This window comes from Aptenodytes forsteri, unplaced genomic scaffold (assembly GCF_000699145.1).
Source record: "Aptenodytes forsteri isolate BGI_AS27 unplaced genomic scaffold, ASM69914v1 Scaffold15, whole genome shotgun sequence".
NCBI classification, from domain to species: Eukaryota; Metazoa; Chordata; class Aves; order Sphenisciformes; family Spheniscidae; genus Aptenodytes; species Aptenodytes forsteri.
The window spans coordinates 22,590,107-22,612,413 of NW_008795129.1; the positions used below are offsets into that span (position 1 = coordinate 22,590,107).

At 42.4% G+C, this 22,307-nt stretch overlaps 1 protein-coding gene across 1 annotated transcript in view; it reads left to right on the plus strand.

Moving 5' to 3' along the window:
* The window catches only part of DMBT1 (deleted in malignant brain tumors 1), a 66,213-nt gene that overhangs the window by 23,207 nt on the left and 20,699 nt on the right, over nt 1-22,307 (plus strand). Inside the window, exons 12-15 of the mRNA XM_019471651.1 lie at nt 8,338-8,652; nt 9,170-9,520; nt 10,077-10,388; nt 17,033-17,047. Of these exons, the coding sequence (XP_019327196.1) occupies nt 8,338-8,652; nt 9,170-9,520; nt 10,077-10,388; nt 17,033-17,047 (993 nt within the window). The remainder of the gene's footprint in view (nt 1-8,337; nt 8,653-9,169; nt 9,521-10,076; nt 10,389-17,032; nt 17,048-22,307) is intronic.

The window sequence follows — 22,307 nt, forward strand, 5'->3', positions numbered from 1 at the left end:
TGCCCCCTCCCAGCTTCTTGCTGGCAGGGCATGGGAAGCTGAAAAGTCCCTGACTTAGTATAAACACTGCTTAGCAACAACTAAAACATCAGTGTGTTATCACATTATTCTCATGCTGAATCCAAAACACAGCACTGTACCAGCTACTAGGAAGAAAACTAACTCTATCCCAGCTGAAACCAGGACAATCACAAAAAGGAATTCTTACTCTATTAGCTTTTGAATTTCCTTAAACACCATACCTATCAAACATTTAGCAACGCTTTTTTTATCTAATATCATTCCAAGTAAATAAATGTATTAATTTTTAAGTAGCTTAATTCAGCTTTTTCTTTGCATTTCTATGTTTTATCAGAATAAAAATTGCTTTAAGATAATTTTTTGGATGATGACAAGTTCTGGCAGGTATACAGGATGGACAAAAAGTCCTTGAGAAAGATATCATATTGTGGCCAGAAAATTCATTTTAAATACATTTTCAAAATTTACAGGGTCATTAAAAGGCTTCAGAAATATGCTATTTTTGTCAAGTTGTGAGAAGAAAGGGAAAAATATGGAGGCTAGCTAAAACCAGACACGGAAACACATTCTGGAAAGGAGCTGGAACAGTTGAAAGCATTTAGACAAAATGGTATATACAGGTCACTTTTAGCTTTCTGCAGGAGGACTTTGCTGTTTATCAATTTGTATCAGCTGTAAAGTAGCATAAAAGTTGAGCAACACATTATAAGTGGATTGGTGCTGAGAGTAATCACTGTGAAACTGCTAAACGACTGACTTTTCTGTGTCTTATATTGAAATATTCTTTCACACAGAAAGAAATGCATATTAATTCCCTATATACTTTCCTTGGGTTTATACGTAAATCACCTAGCACACACCTGCAGTACAACACCTGTGATGGACTCTGTCGTTTGTGAGCACATGTGGCTTTTCATGCATCGAGGTATTTTTGCACATGAAGTGATAACTTTCCTTGAGCAATTCCCTTGGGCAACTAACAACATCATTTCCTTCCTGCTGGTCCTTCTCCTGGTTTGAAGGTGGTGTAAGACAGGAGCAGATATGGCTCATAAGAAGCAACCACCGAGGTTGTACTCACACTGTTTTCCAGAAACCCTTCAAATGTAGGCTGTTCTGACTGCTGAGGACCTTCATTCATTATGTCACCAAAATGCACATGTATCATGTCGTGAGAGAAGTGCAGGTCTGGTCATACGATGGGAGAGTGCTTGCAGGTTGGCTTGCATCCCTGAAGGCTACTTGTACGTCCCACATCCCAGGCATATCACTGGAAGGCAGCTGTGCTACATGTTCCCAAATCACCTCTGTTGGTCCCTGGCTGTCCAGGGTCTGCAAATGTAGGAAGTTCCTTGAAACTGGCAGAGAGTGCAGGGAAGCTCACAGAAGACGAGTGTCCAAAAATGTATGAATTACGTATCAGTAATTAACTATAAGCACTGTGAAATTCTGCTTAGCCATTGGCTAGGTGTTGCCAGCCGTCTCTTCCATGCTTTATCCTGCTTTTGCCAGAGGTCTTGCAGTCTTACGGGACACTACCAGGCCCAATGTGGGAGGTGCAAGCTGAGCAGTGCACAGAAATTAGAGATGAGCAGACTAGAGATCTACAGAAGAATTTAACTTAAATAGGGGAGTGGGCAATGAGAAAGCAAATGCAATAAAACTGTAAAAGAGGTGAAAATAGCATGAAATGGGTGACTATTAAAATAAGGAGGTAATTGCTAGGGACAGTAAAAGAGGCAAGATTGGACTGTTGTTTTAGGCATGACCAAATCAAATGGTGTGGTCTGCCACTGGAGCTGGTAATGCATCACTTGAAATCTTTATAGAAAGGTACTTACGAATTTAGCAGAATGTATGTTCATCTTTTGGTACATATACTATTTAATAAGAAGCGTAAACAGCTCTACAAAAGGATTAAGGGCATATATTCAACTCTACATACCTGATAGGGGCAGTCAGCCACCTAGCTGAACAACAGCTGCCATATAGGCATATGCAGAATAATATAGTTGCCTGAAACGCCCAGCCTCAAGAAAACCATCAAAAGGCTGTATACAGTCTATATTTCTGCTTGATTAAGTCTGAACAAGGGAAGAAAAATCACTCTACGCTATCCAATATAGCTATATCCAGATTTCAAATGCAAATGTGCTGACAATCAGAGGTGACAATGAGGTTACATACAAGCTAAAACTCGGTTATTGACTTTTCTGCTACAGGCAGAAAGAATCGGTTCAAAATGGAGAACAGCATTCAAGAAATGGGATGTTACCGCAAACTCTCAATTTGTAATTTCTGTAGCTTTTCCAGATTGTTTTGTGGATATGAGACCCTACCCAACCAGGACAATATCCAAATGTTAGACTTAGATACAGATGGCATACAGATTTATTTCACCCATATATAGCTCTTCATAAGATTTCTGATATTTATTTTTGCCACTTTCTTAGACTTACAATGAACTTTTCTCCTGTTGTACGGACAAAGCAAAGCAGTGTAAAAGTCTGAGAAATACTGGGTGCTCTCCTGATGGGGTATTACCCATCTGTGTACAACCTGAAATGAATGGGAACATATCTAAGAACTTAAGCCCTGCAGAGTGTTCCTGGGCAGAAACAAAGGATCAATGTGAAGACAGATGTGTTCAAGCTGCCTCCTGCAAGAAGCACATGGCAGAAAACTAGTCCATGGATCTAGAACGGACTGCTACAGTAAGTAAAATCTTTTAATTTTTTCTTTCTCAAACTGAAAGAAAATGATTGATCAAGGGAGATAGCAGAGCTTTCTATAGTCTTTAACAGCTCTAAGTGTCACTAAAAATAACCACTATGTTTGAAAACTTCAATTTTTGGTAGTTTGGACCTGCATTTTTTATTGAAATTGCATAAAAAAGGTAACATTTGTTTCTTTAATCCAAGTGTAACACTATAATTTAGTGAACGTTTGTTCCAGTGAACAGCTGACCTCTGATAGAAGATATCATGAGTTAACTGAGGCTGATTTTCTTCGACAAACTTCTTTAGGTTTCATATGCCTGACATTTTTTGTATTATGGTAAGACAAATTTGATCCCATGTATTCTGTCTCAGTGATATGTGGTCAAGAGCTGAGGCAATAGTTTCCATTTCCTACTGATGTAAGAACAGCAACAGATTGCTGATATGCTATCAGGAATGCAGCCTCATACATCAGGTTATTTAGTTTTTTATGGTACTTTATTTTGCAGCAAACTTCCTGCTGCTCTGATGTCAGTATGTGCAATAGAAAGGAGAGGTAATCTAAGGCGTATTTTGTACAGAGGACGCTGGCATTTTAGCGGCGGCAAATCAAAGGTGCCTGTTATCAAACCTGAAGACATAGGTCCTCATATAAGTTAAAGAACATTTACTGGAAATGTCAGAAATGCACCAGCAAGCTGGAATTGGTAAGGCCTGGCAAGAACTCTGACAGCCAAGTTTGTGTTAAAGAACCATGCTAACAGATTTAATTGCTGTGGATGAATTTAACCACAGCACATTTAGCCCTCCTCTGTTCTTGAATCTCCTGATGTCATCCATAAATTTTCTGTTCACAGTGTCACAGACCAGCTAAGGCTGGATGATCTGGAGATCCTCTAGTCCATCCCCATGCTCAAAGCAGGGTCAGAGAAAGCAGGTTGCTCAGGACTGTGTCCAGTTGGGTTTGAATATCTTGAAGAATGGAGGAATCTATAACCTCACTGGGCAACCTATTCCACTGCTTGACCACCCTCACGGTGAAATTCTTTTTTCTTATGTTTAAATGGAATTTACTGTACTTCAATTCATGCCCGTTGCTTCCCATCCTGCCATCAGGCATCACTGAGAAGAGTCTGGCTCTGTCTTTACTCCATCCCATCAGGTATTTGTACACATTGATGAGATCCCCCTGAGCCAGTCCCTTAATCATCTTAGTGGCCCTTTGCTAGACTTGCTCCAGTATGTCCATGTCTCTTTTGTACTGGGGAGCCCAGAGCTGGAACTTGCACCCCAGGTGTATCTCACCAGTGCTGAGTAGAGGGGGTGGATCACCTCCCTTGACCTGCTGGCAACACCCCTCTGAATGCAGCACCAGGATGCCACTGGCCATCTTTGCTGCAAGGGCACATTGCTGGCTCATGGTCAATTTGTTCACCAGGACCCCCAGGTCCTTTTCCGCAAAACTGCTTTCCAGCTGCTTGGGCTCCTTCGTCTGTACAAAGGTCTTATTTTTCAAGAATTTAGAGGCAGGATTATGACCCCATAGCCCCTTCCCAATGACAGTGTGTGATGACTCCACTAAGCACATGGTATTGTTTTTGCTTTTGTCAGGAAGTCAGGAACAGTAGAGCTGTGAATAGCAATGTTCAGGCTTACATTTCTTTATTAACATGTGAATACAATCAGTTGTATTTACCATTGTTCTCCAGTTTGTTTGCTCTTCTCAGCGACTTCTTTGACAGCTTCTGATTCTGTTTCTGGCCTCTGGCCTTTTGTCTTTCCTTCCTCTGTTCTAGCACTGTGAACCTTTGCAGAAAGAGGACTCTTTATTTCCTTTGTCTCTAGACCCAAACTGTGCTTTTCTGCAGGAGGAAGGTTGGAATATACCGGCAGTAATCACGAGTTATGTCGACTATTGCAGTTTGGTTGCAGTTTGTATCACAGCCAAAATGAACAGCCTGGATTAAGTGTAATGAATAAAATACTAGACCAACAATTGCCCTGTTTCTAGCTGGCCTGTATATCTCCTCATCAGATGAGGAGAAACAGTAGAAGTGGAATATAGTGACTCCAGCAAACAGATTAGCAGAACAGGATTATGGGCCGCTGTGCCCTAAGCGATCTATAACTCCATTAAGACTTCACATAGACCAATGGAGGAAACAATTTCAACAGGACTTCTGATCTTACTTCAACCCATACTTCCTCCCCTTTTTATAAACATTGTGATCCAAAGGATTGAAGGAAATCTTGTTGGCAAATTCAGCTAAGGAACATAGCAGTAGATTGAGGGAAGACATTGGTAAAGCAGAGCAAGGTCAACAGAGGCCCACAGATGAGGTCCACTTAGGGTATGTTACAAATAGCTGGCATTAATTTACTTTTGATACCTGGCATAATCCCATTTATGATGTGCTGTTTGTGTACAAGCAGCAGGGAAACAAGCCTGTAATTTCAAGTGGAAACCATCATAAATATAAACGTTTATGAGACCAGGGCTCTCTGCTGAAGGATTTATCCGAAAGCCTGCTATGAATTTGCTGCCTCACCTTGCAATACATTACAGTCTACTTAATTAAGTCATTAGCTACAAGTAGTAAATAAATAAAATTGGGATAGTGGGGGTAAAGAAACACGTAGATTCACCAGTCTGGTTCCAAAGGTAACACTGGACCTGCACATACAGTTAAGATCATTTATAATAAGGGCAGTAGCACAAATTATCCAGGAAATTAAAACTTTATGATTCATATATAATCATTCTGTAAAGATCAGGTAGTCATAAAAATATTGCATAAGAAATCAGACATAATGTGGGCCAGACTGACCTTGGGAGCCTCAACCTTTTGCAGGTACAGGGTATAAATTCTGATGCTCTGCTTTATTGGCATCTCTTGACAAGATGGGTACCACCAAGAACTTGCTGTGGTTATTCCTCTTAAATACAGCACTCCTCGATGCCACCTCAGGTAAGCCACTTAAAAACTTAAAGAACATTATTCCAAAAAGGGTAGGAAAAAGGGGATGTCTTACTTCTCTACACTGGTTCCATACATGTAACTCACATGATAGTATAATCAACTTTGTGCAAAGATTAGAAGACAGACTGAAATTAAATAACATCATGATGTCTTATTAAAAATATGAACCAATCGATATCATGATTAACTATTATTCATGTTGAAGTAAATTTAGTGCAATGAAATTAATATCGCTCGAACTGTTTTGCAGTAGTGTCTTGTAGCATAGTTTCAATCAAATAAAAAAAATACTTCCATGAAAATACTGTTGAAATACTTTATTTCTACAAATCTGTGGTTTTCAGTATGGAATTAAGAGGGAATATAGTTTCTTTGGCTGCAATGCATCTTTGCTTTAAAAGACTTCAAATTCAACCTTGCAGATGCACGTGGAACTACCCAATATTTATTTAACTTTATATAATTTAATGTGAGCGCAATAGTAAGACACAGTTGCTGTCCTGTACGGTACCACGAAGTCCCAGAGGTGTGCATTTTGCTCACAGTTGCGCTCTTGAGACTTTCACGCACACGGAATAAAAACCTGGAGACTATAACAATCCCGTCTGCACATTTACACAGGCAAATGAGAACAGTGTTCAGTTAGGTTGGGTTTTCTCAGAAAACAATATTTAGTATCGCGCAGGACTTTCTGAATACTGTTGATATTTTACAGGGATGAATTCCTGGATTTACTATTCCCAGCAAACACCTCTTGAGTCGTATCATGCCTGCCAGCCTCTCACCTTGTCTTGGCACAGTGACTTCCCTGCTTTAATTCAGGCTCATGCACTTGTAAGAGCAAGGCAAAAAAAAAAAAAGACATAACTCTCACTCCTCCTTCAGGGAAGAGATCTGAAGTGCTATGCTCCTGCTAGGAGTTTCTTCTGACCGGGACACCTGCCTGTTCACTGTTCTTTGCAGCTATAAACAAGCAAACAACATCCATCATATCCCTGGGGATATGAAGGCTATAGAGTGTGTTGCCTATTTTGCCCACTGCTTTCAAAAAGACAGTACAAAATGCTTGAATTATAACAATAGAAAGCAGAGAAACAAAAACTAAGCCAAGGAAATCAGAATAAGAGACATTTAGAAAAATAAAATAATAGAACAAAGAAGCCCAAAAAGTAACACCAAAAGCAAGCCAGAGTGTGAAATTTTTGCAGGCAGCCTGACTCACATCCACAACGAACTACAGAGTATTATTCAGGTGAGGGACGATTTGAATAAACGATATGTTATATAAACGTAACAGTGTGACTCAAACCCAAGGCTTCATACATCACTTCTTAAAGAAAAGCGCTTCAGCTGGGGAGGGTTTTGTGGCATCTGTTAGGGGAGGACGAGACTCACCACCTTTGTTTTCCATTTGTAAAACGGTTGCCTCAAGTGAAACTTATGGATCTGGGAGAGGTAATCTTCATACTTTTACTAAGATAAAAAGTTGCTCGCTTGCTTTTTTCTCTTCTTCCCTTAACAGCTACAAGTACCATGACCCAAAGTACCAGCATGCCGATGTCTTCAGGTGTGTCTGCATTTTTCATGTTTTTGGTCTATGCGCTACTTCTGGTCTGTACTAGTTAGTATCCCAGCTTGGGGGTCTGAAGCTGCCCGGTGGCAGGTGGGACAGGTAGGAGCATGGTGCTGCGAACCACACACCCCAGCGCAGGGCATTGGTTTGCCAGTCATGCTCGTGGGGCTATGGGCACGTGGCATGCAAACCTGGAGAGAGCAAAGCTCCAAGGTGGATTGCACCGTGTCCCGAAAGATGCATCTCTCGACGGAAAACATACCTCGTCTGAATGTGTTTATCACTTGCATTGTCAAATGTAGTCACTCACTAAAAGCAGCCATTTACAGCAAGAATCATAGCATCATAGCTTCATAGGATCGTGGGATCAAGGATGGTTTGGGTAGGAAGGGGCCGTTAAAGGTGATCTAGTCGAAACCTCCTGCAATGAGCAGAGACATCTTCAACTAGAAGATGGCTCGGAGCCCTCTCCAAACTGACCTTGAATGTTTCCAGGGATGGGACATCTACAAGCTCTCTGGGCAACCAAGAAATTAGCACTTCTTTGCCTAAAGAGAAAATCTGCTGGAGATGTGTTCAAAGATTGTGCTTTCTGTTGCTCCCACCACGGAAGAGCACCCTGCTGAGACCCCCAGGCTCTCCATCGCCCACGTGACAGGGTGGCACCAGCATCCCCGGTGCTGGGAGAAAACCTGGCCGTGCTCCTTCATCCACAAGGTCCTCACTTGCTTCTTTCTCTTCCTCCCCTAACAGGTGCCACAACCACCACCCCAGCCAGCTTCACGGCATCCGTTCCTCCAGGTGGGTCTGGATTTGTCATGGTTTTTCTGGCCACTGCTTTTGCGGTACCAGGTAGTGGCTAAACGGGGTGGCGTTTGGTCTTCTCCATGGGGGAGCAGAGCCAGGGAAACACACGGCCTAATTAAGCCGAGGGTGGCAGTCCTGGTGGCCTGAAACTCGTGGAGCATTGCCAATGCCCCGGCGAGAGAAGGTGCCTGCGTGCTAGAGGGTTTTCCCATGTTTCCCCTGTCTCCTCCTTCCCAAGGTGCCTCCCTGAGCCTGGTGAACGGCAGGAACCGGTGCGAGGGGCGCGTGGAGATTTACCACTACGGGGGCCAGGGCACCGTCTGTGATGACAGCTGGGACCTGAACGATGCCGAGGTCGTGTGCAGGCAGCTGGGATGCGGCTTTGCTGTTTCTGCACCGTCAAGTGCCTCCTTTGGACAAGGCACTGGCAATATCTACCTGGACGATGTGCACTGCACAGGCAGCGAGTCCTCCCTCTTTCAGTGCAGGCACAGTGGCTGGGGCGTCCACAACTGTGGCCACGGTGAAGATGCTGGTGTTGTGTGCTCAGGTACCATTGCTTTTCCTTCCTAAGTACCAGTCTGCTTTCCAAAAGTGGCCCTTGTCGGCCACAGTTCGGTACGTGTTGGAGGCGTGTTCAAAGATGGTGCTTTCTGTTGCTCCCACCACGGAAGAGCACCCTGCTGAGACCCCCAGGCTCTCCATCGCCCACGTGACAGGGTGGCACCAGCATCCCCGGTGCTGGGAGAAAACCTGGCCGTGCTCCTTCATCCACAAGGTCCTCACTTGCTTCTTTCTCTTCCTCCCCTAACAGGTGCCACAACCACCACCCCAGCCAGCTTCACGGCATCCGTTCCTCCAGGTGGGTCTGGATTTGTCATGGTTTTTCTGGCCACTGCTTTTGCGGTACCAGGTAGTGGCTAAACGGGGTGGCGTTTGGTCTTCTCCATGGGGGAGCAGAGCCAGGGAAACACACGGCCTAATTAAGCCGAGGGTGGCAGTCCTGGTGGCCTGAAACTCGTGGAGCATTGCCAATGCCCCGGCGAGAGAAGGTGCCTGCGTGCTAGAGGGTTTTCCCATGTTTCCCCTGTCTCCTCCTTCCCAAGGTGCCTCCCTGAGCCTGGTGAACGGCAGGAACCGGTGCGAGGGGCGCGTGGAGATTTACCACTACGGGGGCCGGGGCACCGTCTGTGATGACAGCTGGGACCTGAACGATGCCGAGGTCGTGTGCAGGCAGCTGGGATGCGGCTTTGCTGTTTCTGCACCGTCAAGTGCCTCCTTTGGACAAGGCACTGGCAATATCTACCTGGACGATGTGCACTGCACAGGCAGCGAGTCCTCCCTCTTTCAGTGCAGGCACAGTGGCTGGGGCGTCCACAACTGTGGCCACGGTGAAGATGCTGGTGTTGTGTGCTCAGGTACCATTGCTTTTCCTTCCTAAGTACCAGTCTGCTTTCCAAAAGTGGCCCTTGTCGGCCACAGTTCGGTACGTGTTGGAGGCGTGTTCAAAGATGGTGCTTTCTGTTGCTCCCACCACGGAAGAGCACCCTGCTGAGACCCCCAGGCTCTCCATCGCCCACGTGACAGGGTGGCACCAGCATCCCCGGTGCTGGGAGAAAACCTGGCCGTGCTCCTTCATCCACAAGGTCCTCACTTGCTTCTTTCTCTTCCTCCCCTAACAGGTGCCACAACCACCACCCCAGCCAGCTTCACGGCATCCGTTCCTCCAGGTGGGTCTGGATTTGTCATGGTTTTTCTGGCCACTGCTTTTGCGGTACCAGGTAGTGGCTAAACGGGGTGGCGTTTGGTCTTCTCCATGGGGGAGCAGAGCCAGGGAAACACACGGCCTAATTAAGCCGAGGGTGGCAGTCCTGGTGGCCTGAAACTCGTGGAGCATTGCCAATGCCCCGGCGAGAGAAGGTGCCTGCGTGCTAGAGGGTTTTCCCATGTTTCCCCTGTCTCCTCCTTCCCAAGGTGCCTCCCTGAGCCTGGTGAACGGCAGGAACCGGTGCGAGGGGCGCGTGGAGATTTACCACTACGGGGGCCGGGGCACCGTCTGTGATGACAGCTGGGACCTGAACGATGCCGAGGTCGTGTGCAGGCAGCTGGGATGCGGCTTTGCTGTTTCTGCACCGTCAAGTGCCTCCTTTGGACAAGGCACTGGCAATATCTACCTGGACGATGTGCACTGCACAGGCAGCGAGTCCTCCCTCTTTCAGTGCAGGCACAGTGGCTGGGGCGTCCACAACTGTGGCCACGGTGAAGATGCTGGTGTTGTGTGCTCAGGTACCATTGCTTTTCCTTCCTAAGTACCAGTCTGCTTTCCAAAAGTGGCCCTTGTCGGCCACAGTTCGGTACGTGTTGGAGGCGTGTTCAAAGATGGTGCTTTCTGTTGCTCCCACCACGGAAGAGCACCCTGCTGAGACCCCCAGGCTCTCCATCGCCCACGTGACAGGGTGGCACCAGCATCCCCGGTGCTGGGAGAAAACCTGGCCGTGCTCCTTCATCCACAAGGTCCTCACTTGCTTCTTTCTCTTCCTCCCCTAACAGGTGCCACAGCCACGACCACTGTTCCCACTCCACCATCGACTACTCCAGGTTTGTCTGCTTTTTTCATCTTTCCGATGCGTTACTTTGGGGGTGTGTTACTTACTGGTTTATAGGTTGGAGTTGTATCCTTTGCACATTGTAATACTTTTAGAAGAAATCGTCATTGGTACTAACTGTTTAAATCCTGCATACTGCTCCTCTGTCTGTCTGATTCTGTCCCTGGGGGTGGGATTTCTGACGTGTTGATTTTGTGGGAAATCTTTTCTTTCTTCTCTGGATTTTATGTTATTTGGGCCAGCACCTCTTGCTTTCTCTCATATGTATGTTTGCCTTATGCCTACCAAATGCTACAATAGCAAGGGAAAGTCAGAGTTCTCTGAAGATATCATCGCACTTGTGGCCTGAGTGAGAAGAGCACAACCATCCGGTTTCTCTGGAGATTTAACCTCCTTTTGCTATGGCTTGGATACATAAAGTGTATTTTCATTTGATCAGAAGTAAATCTAAATGCATCACTTTTATATCTTATTTTCTTTCTTTTTTTTTTTTTAGCTATAGAATATATTTGTGGTGGCTTACTTTTTAATTCCTCCGGAACACTTCAGAGTCCTTCTTATCCTTTGAATTATCCAGATAACGCAGATTGTTTGTGGCAAATACAAGTAACGAATAATTTCCGCATTATGTTCACATTTGGAAGTATTCAGTAAGTAACCACTTCCTGCTTGGGCAATAAATGGGTCCCAAATCTCTACTACAACCACAGTTCCCAAGCACATTTCCCATGCTTATAAGTGAATTATAAATATTACATGGGAATTGTGTAAGTGCAGTATTGTAGTTTATTGTTCAGCACTTAAACCCCAAAGTTTACCAAAAGCATTTTATTATATATTCATGTTTCTTCCTCAGGTTGCAAGGTGGGTGCCAGAATGACTATATTGAGATCTATGATGGGCCACCCAATACTTCTCCTCTGCTTGGAAGAATTTGTTCTAGTTCTGATCTCACGTACACATCATCCTCAAACTTTCTCACTGTCAGATTTCACAGTGACTCCAGATATTCCGATAGAGGGTTTCATGCTGAGTATCAGTCCTTTCCAGCAGACCAGAACATCAGTAAGTTTCCATTCTGTTTTTAACGTTTTCTTTGCTCAGAAGCTTTTATACCCTGATTTTATTTTCTAAATAAATGTTTGTTAATGTTGTTGAAGAAATCCCACATAGATGACATTCCTACTTGAATTTCATAACTGGTTATTGAGCAATGACTTTCAGACAATAATTATTTTTTCATTTTAAAAAAATCTTCAAGTATCAAATTAATTGCCTTTAGAGGTTTTCTATGATGGCCAGTCGAAAATAATATTTCTTCTTAACACATCATTATTCATATATATTTTTTCTACCTTTGTGGACAGATTTTCATAGAATGATAGAAATATTGGTTAGAAAGGACCTTTGGAGGCTTCTTAGTCCAACTATTCAAAGCAGAGCTATTGCCCACACCAGGTCAGGTCCATTATGAATTTGTCTAGCTTAGTCTCTAGAAACATTCAAAGGATGAAATCTTCAAAGCCACTTCTCTGGGTGACCTGTTCCAGCACTGTCCTGCAGTCCCAATGGGAATGTTTATCTAATGTGCACTCACAATCTCCCCAGGCATAAACAACGGCCTTCACATTTGTCTCTGTTGTCTTTGTAACTGCCTTTCAAGAGGCTGTGTTTTGCCAGTAGGTCCCTGTCATCAGATATCTCTCTCTACCAAGGGCCAAACTCTCCCTGGGATCATTGCTTTTCATATCATGGACTCAGTGAACCGTCATGGAGATGGTTTCAAAATCCCCTCCCACCCAAGTAGTGTTTATAGAATCATAGAATCATAGAATCATTGAGGTTGGAAAAGACCTCTAAGATCATCGAGTCCAACCATCAACCCAACACCACCATGCCCACTAAACCATGTCCCTAAGTGCCTCATCTACTCGTTTTTTAAATACCTCCAGGGATGGGGACTCAACCACTTCCCTGGGCAGCCTGTTCCAATGTTTAACCACTCTTTCAGTACAGAAATTTTTCCTCACGTCCAATCTAAACCTCCCCTGGCGCAACTTGAGGCCATTTCCTCTCATCCTATCACTAGTTACTTGGGAGAAGAGACCGACACCCACCTCACTACAACCTCCTTTCAGGTAGTTGTAGAGAGCGATGAGTTTCTGCAAGCCAGTATGCATGTTTAGCTCTACACCTTCCACAATAACTTTTGGATTCTTATTCAGGAAAAAACCCTACTTCTTAGCATTTTTGTGTGAGTGGTGATACAGGCTCAAGGTCTCAGCAAAAGCCTATTGTAAGCTACATATTTTTGTCAGGAGAGTAACTGAAGGTCAGCTGAAGTTTGTCAGAGACTATTGCTTATTCATATCTAAGTCGAAGGTGTAAAAATAAGTGATTTGGCTCATGAATTCTCTCCCCTAAATGGTAGTAGCTATTGCATTTGTTGAAGCTGTAACATGCAAGCATTATCAAGTACCTGAAAACACTAATAATTCATATTTTCTTCCCTAGCCCTTATGTGCTTGCCAACTTATATGCGCGCAGTTGTAGACAGACGCTATCTCCAGTCACAAGGCTACTCGATGTGGAACATCAGCTTGTCCGACTCTTATTGTAGACCAACAATTACATCAACTGAGGTTATATTCAACATTCCATACAACGGCTGTGGTACACGTAGACAGGTTGGTGTCAACATATTTTGGAGAGCTCTCCAAGTCTGGGCATGGAAACTTAATAGACATTTGGAAAATTGTCATGAATCGCAAAGGGTGTTGTAGCCCACAGGTATGCAAAACAGAAAAGAAGCATTTGTTTCTGGAGGCTAAGGTTTGTTAAACATTCCTACTTATCCTTCCAGGCTTTAGGTAATCCCTGTATCTATTTCAGAGCGATGTTCTAGAGAGCAAAGTACAGGAGAGAGTTAAGTGAACAATTCCATCCAGGATGCTTGGGACTTTTGAGTATGACATGTTCTTTCTGACTAATACTAGGACCTGGCACATACAGAATTTTATAGTACAGGGTGTGAATGTGACTACATGTGGTAATTTTGTACTCATCTAATGTGTCAAATAGGGCAACAATGAAACGATCACCTACTCCAATGTAATAAAAGTGTCTGCTTCTGGTTACATCATCAAGAGGCAAAAGGACCTTCACTTGCACATCAACTGCAAAATGCTCCAGAACACCTGGGTGCAAGTAATGTACATTGCTGATGACATCATTAATGTCAGTGAAACCCAGTATGGCAGATACGATGTGAACTTGACATTCTACAATTCCTCGTCTTTCCTGTGGCCAGTGCATGATTTTCCATACTATGTTGACCTGAATCAGAATTTGTTCCTTCAAGCTTCTCTTCACAGCTCTGACCCAAATCTGGTGGTGTTTGTGGACACATGCGTGGCATCACCTGATCCTAGCAATTTTAGAACACTGACTTATGAATTGATCAGAAGTGGGTAAGAAATTTCTAAAGAATTATTTAAAAACTATCTCTATGCATAGTTCTGAAAGAACTTCACTTACGAAAGAGGAGATTTAGTGTATGTTAGTTGCAATTCTCAATACAAATATACTTCTAAGAAAGACTTTTTGGCAAAGCCTGAATAAAAAATAATATGACAAAGAAATGCCATTCAGAGGTTGCAGTCAAGCACTGAGATTTCCCTCAAGAAGGCAGTGTAGAAACTGAAGTCTGAATTTGTTTCTGAAATAGATGCATGAAATGTAGGGATGTCAACAGCTCTACGTTTCCGTCCATCAGAATTAGAGTTTTGCAAATAGTTTTGTGCAGCATCATAACTACAATACCAAACAGTCTGTTCAAAAAGAAAGGAAATTCCTTAGCCTTTTCTTGCTATTCTAACAACTTAAAATATGTTGCTTAATTTGATACAAATTGTGCCTTTTGATTTGAAATGGAAAAGTTGTGGACTCTTTTAAGGAATGCAAAACTGACAGCAATGTAGAAGCACAGAAGTGTTCCATTTTGTTCCAGCAATGAAAGGCTCATGCTAATTTATTTCCCTTCTTCGCTTGGTGGGATTTGAAACTCTCTGCCTCCTGGGAGAGTGTTCACATCAGTAACCTTAGCAGTGTAATAACCTACCGCTAAGCTGGAAGTCAGGCTAATGAAGTGACACAGTGCCTCCTGCCTGCTGGGTGAATGTCCTCCCTTTCACACTTTCCGTGAATCTTAAGAAGGTTTTCCTCTTGTTGGGGTTTCTTTTTATTTTATCTATAAAAATACATATTCATTAAGCAGGACACAGAAGCACTGTCTACCTTTGTGGGCAGGACAGTCACCAGGGAGATGGGGCAAAAAGATTCTGATCATTTTCCAGTTAATTTTTATTCATGTGACAAGGAACTGTGTCAAAAGCAAATGTATTAACCGAATCTAAAATCAATAATATCCACCTATAAATATCAGGTGTGTTGGGATATCACTGCAGTATAAAATAAACTAAGAATGAGAGGACTTAAAATCCTTGGGGTCTTTATTAGGGAAATGAGCACAATGGAATTTTTTTTGAGACACAAAGGTAATTAATGACAACTTTGAAATATTCTGGGGTAACAATTGTGGGTGAATTATTGTGATCCTTTTTCATGGTGGTTAAATTAAACTGGAATGACTAGGATCTAGGTTAGGTAACTTCTAAGGCTAGTAATTGTCAGGAAGTGAAACTCATTGACATGAAAGTTAATCTAGCAACTTGCTCTGTGAAACATGTGGAGATCTCTTGCAGGTGTCGAGATTCCTCAAGCAAGGTGTTCTACAAACATCAAAGGACTAAAGAGCATATTTTTTGCCCAAAAAAGTTGTGTGTTAGAATTTGTTTTGTCCTTCCAGAGTAGAAAGGGCCCTTTCTGATTCTGCAGCAACCTGCAGGGGCCTCTTTGCAAACAGGATTAACTGTTTGCAAATGCAAAACAGACCCTCACCTGAAACACAGAAACCAGCAGAACCACTAGTTATTTTTCAGCTATTCATGTTTACACGAACTTTGTTGAGCTATGAAATTTCTGTGCTGAATACATTATTGTGGTAGAAATCACTGCCACTCTTACTTATTTTTGTCTCTTAATTTCTCTTCTTGCTAAAAGCACACTTTTTTAAAATCCTTTTGAGTTCTCTTATAATCTTACCTTCTGGTTTTGTATTTAAACTCGAAACATATTGCACAGAGATAGTGTAACAGTGTTTCTATTCACAATAGCTAATCTGTTAATTTTATATCTTTCCAGGTGTGTTAAGGATCCTACCTACTCTTCTTACTATTCACCATATGGCAATGTTGCTCGGTTTGCATTTAATGCTTTTTCGTTTGTTAATCGATACCCATCAGTTTACCTGCAGTGTGAGCTGGTGGTGTGCAGGTACAATGACTACTCTTCCCGCTGCTATAAAGGCTGTGTTAGTAGGTTCAAAAGAAATGCAGGTTCTTCCCAGGAAAAAGTGAATGTTGTTATTGGGCCTATTCAACTTCGGGAAGCTCACGCTGAGAACAGGAATGCTGGTAAGTTTAAATAACTTAAATAATATAAGACTGTATATTACTGTATGTTTTTGTGTCAGTTCAGGCATGAAATCCAGCTCTGAAATATGCCTTTTCTGGTTTATTAATAACTCTGCTATAATTCTTAAGGGGATTTTTTTTAAATTATTTTTTATAAAATTGTTTTATAATGTTTACAAGCTATTTCCTTTCTGTCATAGTTTAGACCCATTATTTGTTCTGCACATGTCAAATGGCAATTGATTCAGTTCTGTGGGAAGAGGGATGAGATGTAATTCGTCTCCCTGCAGGATTTATATTAATTTTTCAAAGCTGTCTGTGCCTGATTGGCATGTCTCTTATTTATTAGCAACCAATCTGTAGGTCCCCTTGGAAATGTTGTTTCCCAGTGTCCTGTAGCTGCTGTTTCCACTCTCAGAAAACAGCATCTTATGGTCTTAGAGTGTAATCATTACAAGCTCTTAGTTGCTCTTTAACTTCTTGTCATAATCTTCACTTGTTTGGCATGGCCACAGGATCGTTTGTGAAACAATGTGAAATAAAGCAATTTGGTTTCTGATCAGATCCATATTGCAACATTTTAATTCAAATTCTCTTTGCCTAATTACCTTTGAGATTAACTAGCTCAGTAAAAAAAATATAAGCCTCTCTTTTTCTCTTTTATGCACAGAGCTGGCCTCTGACATCCAGGCGAAAGGGGAGTCTCAGAGCTCAGCTCCTGCTGCTAGCTCCCACGTTCCTCTGGCTGTGACCACCGTGGTGCTGGTAGCTGCTGTTCTCAATGTGGGAGGATTTGTTTTGAAGCGTAAACTGCAGGATCCCATCCCGTACCAGATAATGTGAGAGGCAACCCAAGACTTGCAGGTGGAAGGACATTTTCACCAGCCATCTGCTTCATGATTTGGTTTTGCAATCTGTGTAGAGGGTAACTCTTACTTGACTATTCCACCATTCAGATCTTGTTTGAAAGATGTACTATACTAAGGGAAACCCGGTGTTACCATGAACTGAACTTATAAAGGAGCCTGGCTTTAAAATCCTCAAGTGCACATACACTTAAGGTCTAAAGAAAGGTTGATTCTTCTATTCCAGGATCCAAATAAGCTACCATCTTCAATGCTGGACATTTCAGAACATCTCAGTTGAGTTCCTGGTTGAGTGTCTGTCTGAGAAGACTGATTTAGGTGACCTCAGAAAGAAGAACTGACTTATTTGCCATTGCTGATATGCAGATAAAACACCTGTGTGGCACCATGAGATAGTCTGGAAAGTAGTCCAAGAAAAATATTTCTTTGCAGTAAAAATATGTCAATAATGAGCCATAAGCGAAAATGCACAGGGCTGCATATAAGGAATTGCTCCTGTATAGCGTTCCTTATTTGGAGGTTATGGTTCTTCACAATTACATGTTTCTCTGAGAAAACATAGTCCATTTATAAGATTTAGTATAGAGGAAAAATATAATCAAATTTGTTATGTAAATGTGTAATTAAAAAAAACAGGAAAGAAAATGTTTTTCAAGCAATCCTTGTTTTTCTGTACTTGCAAACATACCACCTATGTGTCTGAACTCCCAGCAAACGCATTTTCAGGTTGGAGAACATGGTTTCTGAAAAATTGACTTTGCCAAGCAATGCTTGTGCTTTTGTTCTTACGCATTTCTACACCTGTAATGGTGGGGGGGTGGGAAGAGAATGTACGTAAGTTGCCATAAGGAAGTGTGACCTGTCTCCTATCCCCACGTGAAAACAAAATAAAAGTAATAATAAAGGAAGAATCTGTTTGGAAGAAGCCACTTACTACAGGTGGAAAGGTCACTGGTATTTGATTGAGAAATGCTCCTCTTCAGACTTTCCTGTTTTCTAGCCAGCTGTGAAAGAGGAAGGTTAATTGGGAACAGTATAATGTACTATGTGTGAGGTGAGCCAGAGACAAAGTAGTGATGTGTAAGGAGGGTAAGCTGTACTCTAGGGCGACATCCTGACCTGCGAGGAGGATGCGGGCAGCTCTGATGGCAAACATCATTACAGCCTGTACCATTTCTTCCTGCAAGCTGCCTTTTCCTGGTGACTCCAGGCAGGCCTCTTGTCACCTCTGCATGCTATGGAGAAGGGACCATACAAGGAGGGACTGGCATTGCCCACAGAAAGTGGAAGTGAATTTTGTTGTCCACGCATGAGGAACAAGGATTGAGGAGGGTCCCCCCCTCGTCTCTGCCTACAGCCACCTTTGAAGGGCAGAGCAATCCAGAAGGCTGACCTGCCTTTCATCTAGTCCTGTTGTGTGGACCAGAGATCGTCCAGGCTTGGAGGAATCCAGTGACCTCCTCAGCACAGTGAAGACTTTTCTGGACCTGGGCTTTCCTACCTCTCTAGAAGAAGACCTTCCCCTCTGCTCTTCCCAGACCTGCTGTTCTCTCTCCTGCCCCTGCTCCTGCTGTGGCCTTGCTGCTGTGGTGTTGCTACCCCACCATTTTTCAGAACATAGCTTGATGGTACTTTTTCTACTTCTCCTAGTCTCTGAATATTATTGTAATCAGAAAAGTGGAAAGATCCTAGACCTAGGATATTGGTGCCTCCAATCTGCAACGTGCCTGTACTGTTCAGACCTGAGTCTTCCCATACCGTATCTCTGCCAGTGGTCCCAGATGGAGATATACCAAGGTTGTATCAGAATGCAAGGTAGAAGTACCAAGTTCAGTGGTTTCCATATTAAATGTAGCTGTAGAAAACACCGCTAAACTGTTCAAGTAGTTGGTGTCTCAGAATCATTCTCCTTGTTTCCTGTCACCTTCCTTGATCCACAAGTATTATAGAAAAGCAGGGTTCAAGAAAACTGGATTTGGTGATGAGGAAAGGGTCATGCTCTAAAGTACATGTGCCTGGTGAATGGTGTCTCTGCCAAGAACCTTCCTTCCTACCTCCTGCCCCACCACATTGAGGAAAGCTTCTACCAGTAAATCCAGTGGATTTGACTCTCAGTAGTAGACAGTTCTGATCCCCTTGCATCCTCACCATTAAACAAATGCAAATCAATTTGCAATGACATGCTTCACATGACACATGCAGCAGAGCCCAAGAGGCCATCAAGGAACCCAATAAATTAGACTAAGCTGCCTCATTGCATCTTAACGCATGGATTCAGACTATAGTTTCTTTGTCTAGAAGTCTGTGGATACCCTCATTCCAGTCTAGATACTATCTTATAGTCATGGATAAAAGCTGATTAAACTTCTATGTCCTTTCAATGGTTTTCATTTGGACCTCACAAAAGCCAGTATGTCTGCAGAAATCTCCTAACAATAGTCAGTAGAAGAGAAAGTGTTTTCAAAGCTCGGTGGAGCTTCTTTCACAGAGTAATGTGCTGAGAAACACTTCAAGATGTCAGAAGAAGTCCTAGAGAGCAAAAATGTATTACTGCAAGAGACTTATCTAGCCAATGGGAAGGATGAAAATGAGCTGTATGGTATTTGCATTAATTAATTAATTCAAATTAATCAGAACATAACATTTTTCTATTCCTACTCTGTGGAGATTGTCTGATAATCAAGATATCTAGAAATATCTAGGTCTTTGAAGTCTGTAGTAAAGAATTAATTAGTGAAGAATGTAGTGAAGAATTAATTAATCAGTGTTGTTCATTTACCTGGACAGTTTGACATGTTTTTTTTCACTTGAACCATCTGGGAATCACTTTCGTGTTCCCCTACCTCCCCACCCTTTTCAGTTATTACAAGAGTTTGGAGAAGAATTGCTATCTTTCACTTACTCTTGCTTCACTGATTGCAGTGTTTGATTGGTCAGTCAAATATACTGGATTTTTTCTGCTTCTTGCCAAGATGTCAAAACCAGAATAATATGAATAGTGAATACCAGGCGTTGTGTACATTTCCTCATTCATGTGCGAATGTGGTTGTTTGTATAAAGAAGAAACATATTTACCCTTCTCAGTGTTCACTTTCAAGGTTTCCAGCATTATCTTTGGCCTCTTGTGTTTTGCACTTCCTTCTTCCACTCCAATAATGCTGGCCTTTGTGGAAAGACCTTCTAAGTCACTTTTCCCTTGGGCTCCTGGACTTTAGCCTTCATCCTTGATGACTGTCCCTGGAGGCAATAAATTTGTATATGGCAACAACTGTGCCACAAATCTTAACTCCCAATAATGCCATCCAAGCCATGATGGCTGTAGCAGTAGGAATCAGATGAAGAACAATATTCTGGCTCTTCAGTGTTACGATGGTCATCAGCCTTTTCTTGTTAAATGGTTAAAACACAGAAACACAGGAAAGTGACCACTCTGGCAAGAGAGTGATGAATGAGAATTAAGCATTATTTCATGTTGTGGAAAAGCTTTGGATTCATTCTTAAAGAATGACACAGCTGTAATTGTCACTATGCAAAACTAAACAAGAAATATATTAAGAAATATTCTTAATAGAAATCTGAACCTTTTTTTTCCCCATTTGATAGTTCAAAAGATCAAAGGAAATTTTACAATAAAGTTAAGTTGCAATCTATGTAATTTACTTAACTATACATAAAATCCACTGATTTTCTGCACAGTTTTACAAGAAGTTATCAGCTGACCCTGATTCTCTTGACACTTTCTTACAATCTAACAGTCTCTCAGTGAATAGAGTTTTGACTTGAACTTAAAAGTGCCAAGAAGGAACGGATTCATATTGGGGCTGGAAGTGTTGACTTCAACTGCAAGGTTCTTCAGGTATCTCATAGTGATTTGCTTACAAGGCTTGGTTCAGTCTCTCTCCTTAATTATCTGGAGCAAATCACTCATGTGTTGAGGCAATCTTATCACTTACACACTATGGTGTGTGCTCCCGTCCACTTATGGCTGTGGCTTTCAAGCAAGGAAACTAGCAAGCAATATTTCATGCCTCTCTCAAGTCAGGTTCTCTTGCTGCCACTCTAACTCTCTTTCCCCAGGTCCTAGACTAGTAGCTCAGCCCAGGACCACTGATTGCCTCCTCTCCTTTCCTCACATCTCCATCACATTGCCTCTCCAGTAGTTCCTACATCCACCAAGAGGCTGCAGCCACCTCCTACCTTAACCTTCTTCTTGTTGGCTCTGCTACTGATGGCAGAGGAATTGATGGTGTGGTGGAGCTAGCAATTTTGATAGGATGCAACTGTCTCAATTAAGTGTGTCTCGGTTATCTTCATGTTGCATTCAGCAACAGCCACGGTTTTGGTGGGTTATGTTCAGAGACCCCCCCAAACATACTTGAACAGGGCCACCAGGTCCTATCTTATTTTATTTGAGTATGCCAAACCTGTAAGAAATTCATGGCTCACCAGGGACACTTGCCTCACTAGTTGGAACCAAGTTATGAAGCTCTCTTATTACTTTACTTGAGGAAACCCTTTAACATTTCAAGATTCCACTACCTTCCCCAGACCTGGCAAGGAATCTCCCCATAAAAGAAAAATACTGAGATTCATCGGCCAGAATTGGAAGCTATCTTTGGATAGGAGCTCATTTTCTATGTACAATGAGATTATTGTGAAACCTATAGCAGCATAAATATTTCCTTCCAGGCAGTGGAAAATGTTACTCTTGAGATATTATCTTTCTGCAAAACCCAGGAAGTTACAAAATCTTGAATAACAACTCAAACATATTTTTGTTTCAGATCATAGGACTGTGGTTGTTTTATTGTTCTCCTGTAGAAAGAGTAACGTATAGAGCCACTCCCCTTCAGAAATAGAGACTATATATTCTGATGGTCCTTTCTGTCAACAGCACTTGATGAGATGGGTACCACTATGATTTTGACATGGCTACTCTTGTTAGGTCCAGCAGTTCTAGAGGCCAAATCAGGTAAAGCATTTAGACTTGTTCCAGGGTGCACAAAAAAAAAAAAAATATAAAGACTGTTTGGGGTCCTTTCTGTTGATTCCGCGAATAGAAATCATATTCATGCTTGTATCGGTTTGGTCAAAAGATTAAAGGGGAAACTGGATGAAAGAGAGAGCACAGTTTTGTTCTACTAAAATTATGAACTAATCATCCTAGTGAATGATAAGAATGGTTTAAACCATTTAGTG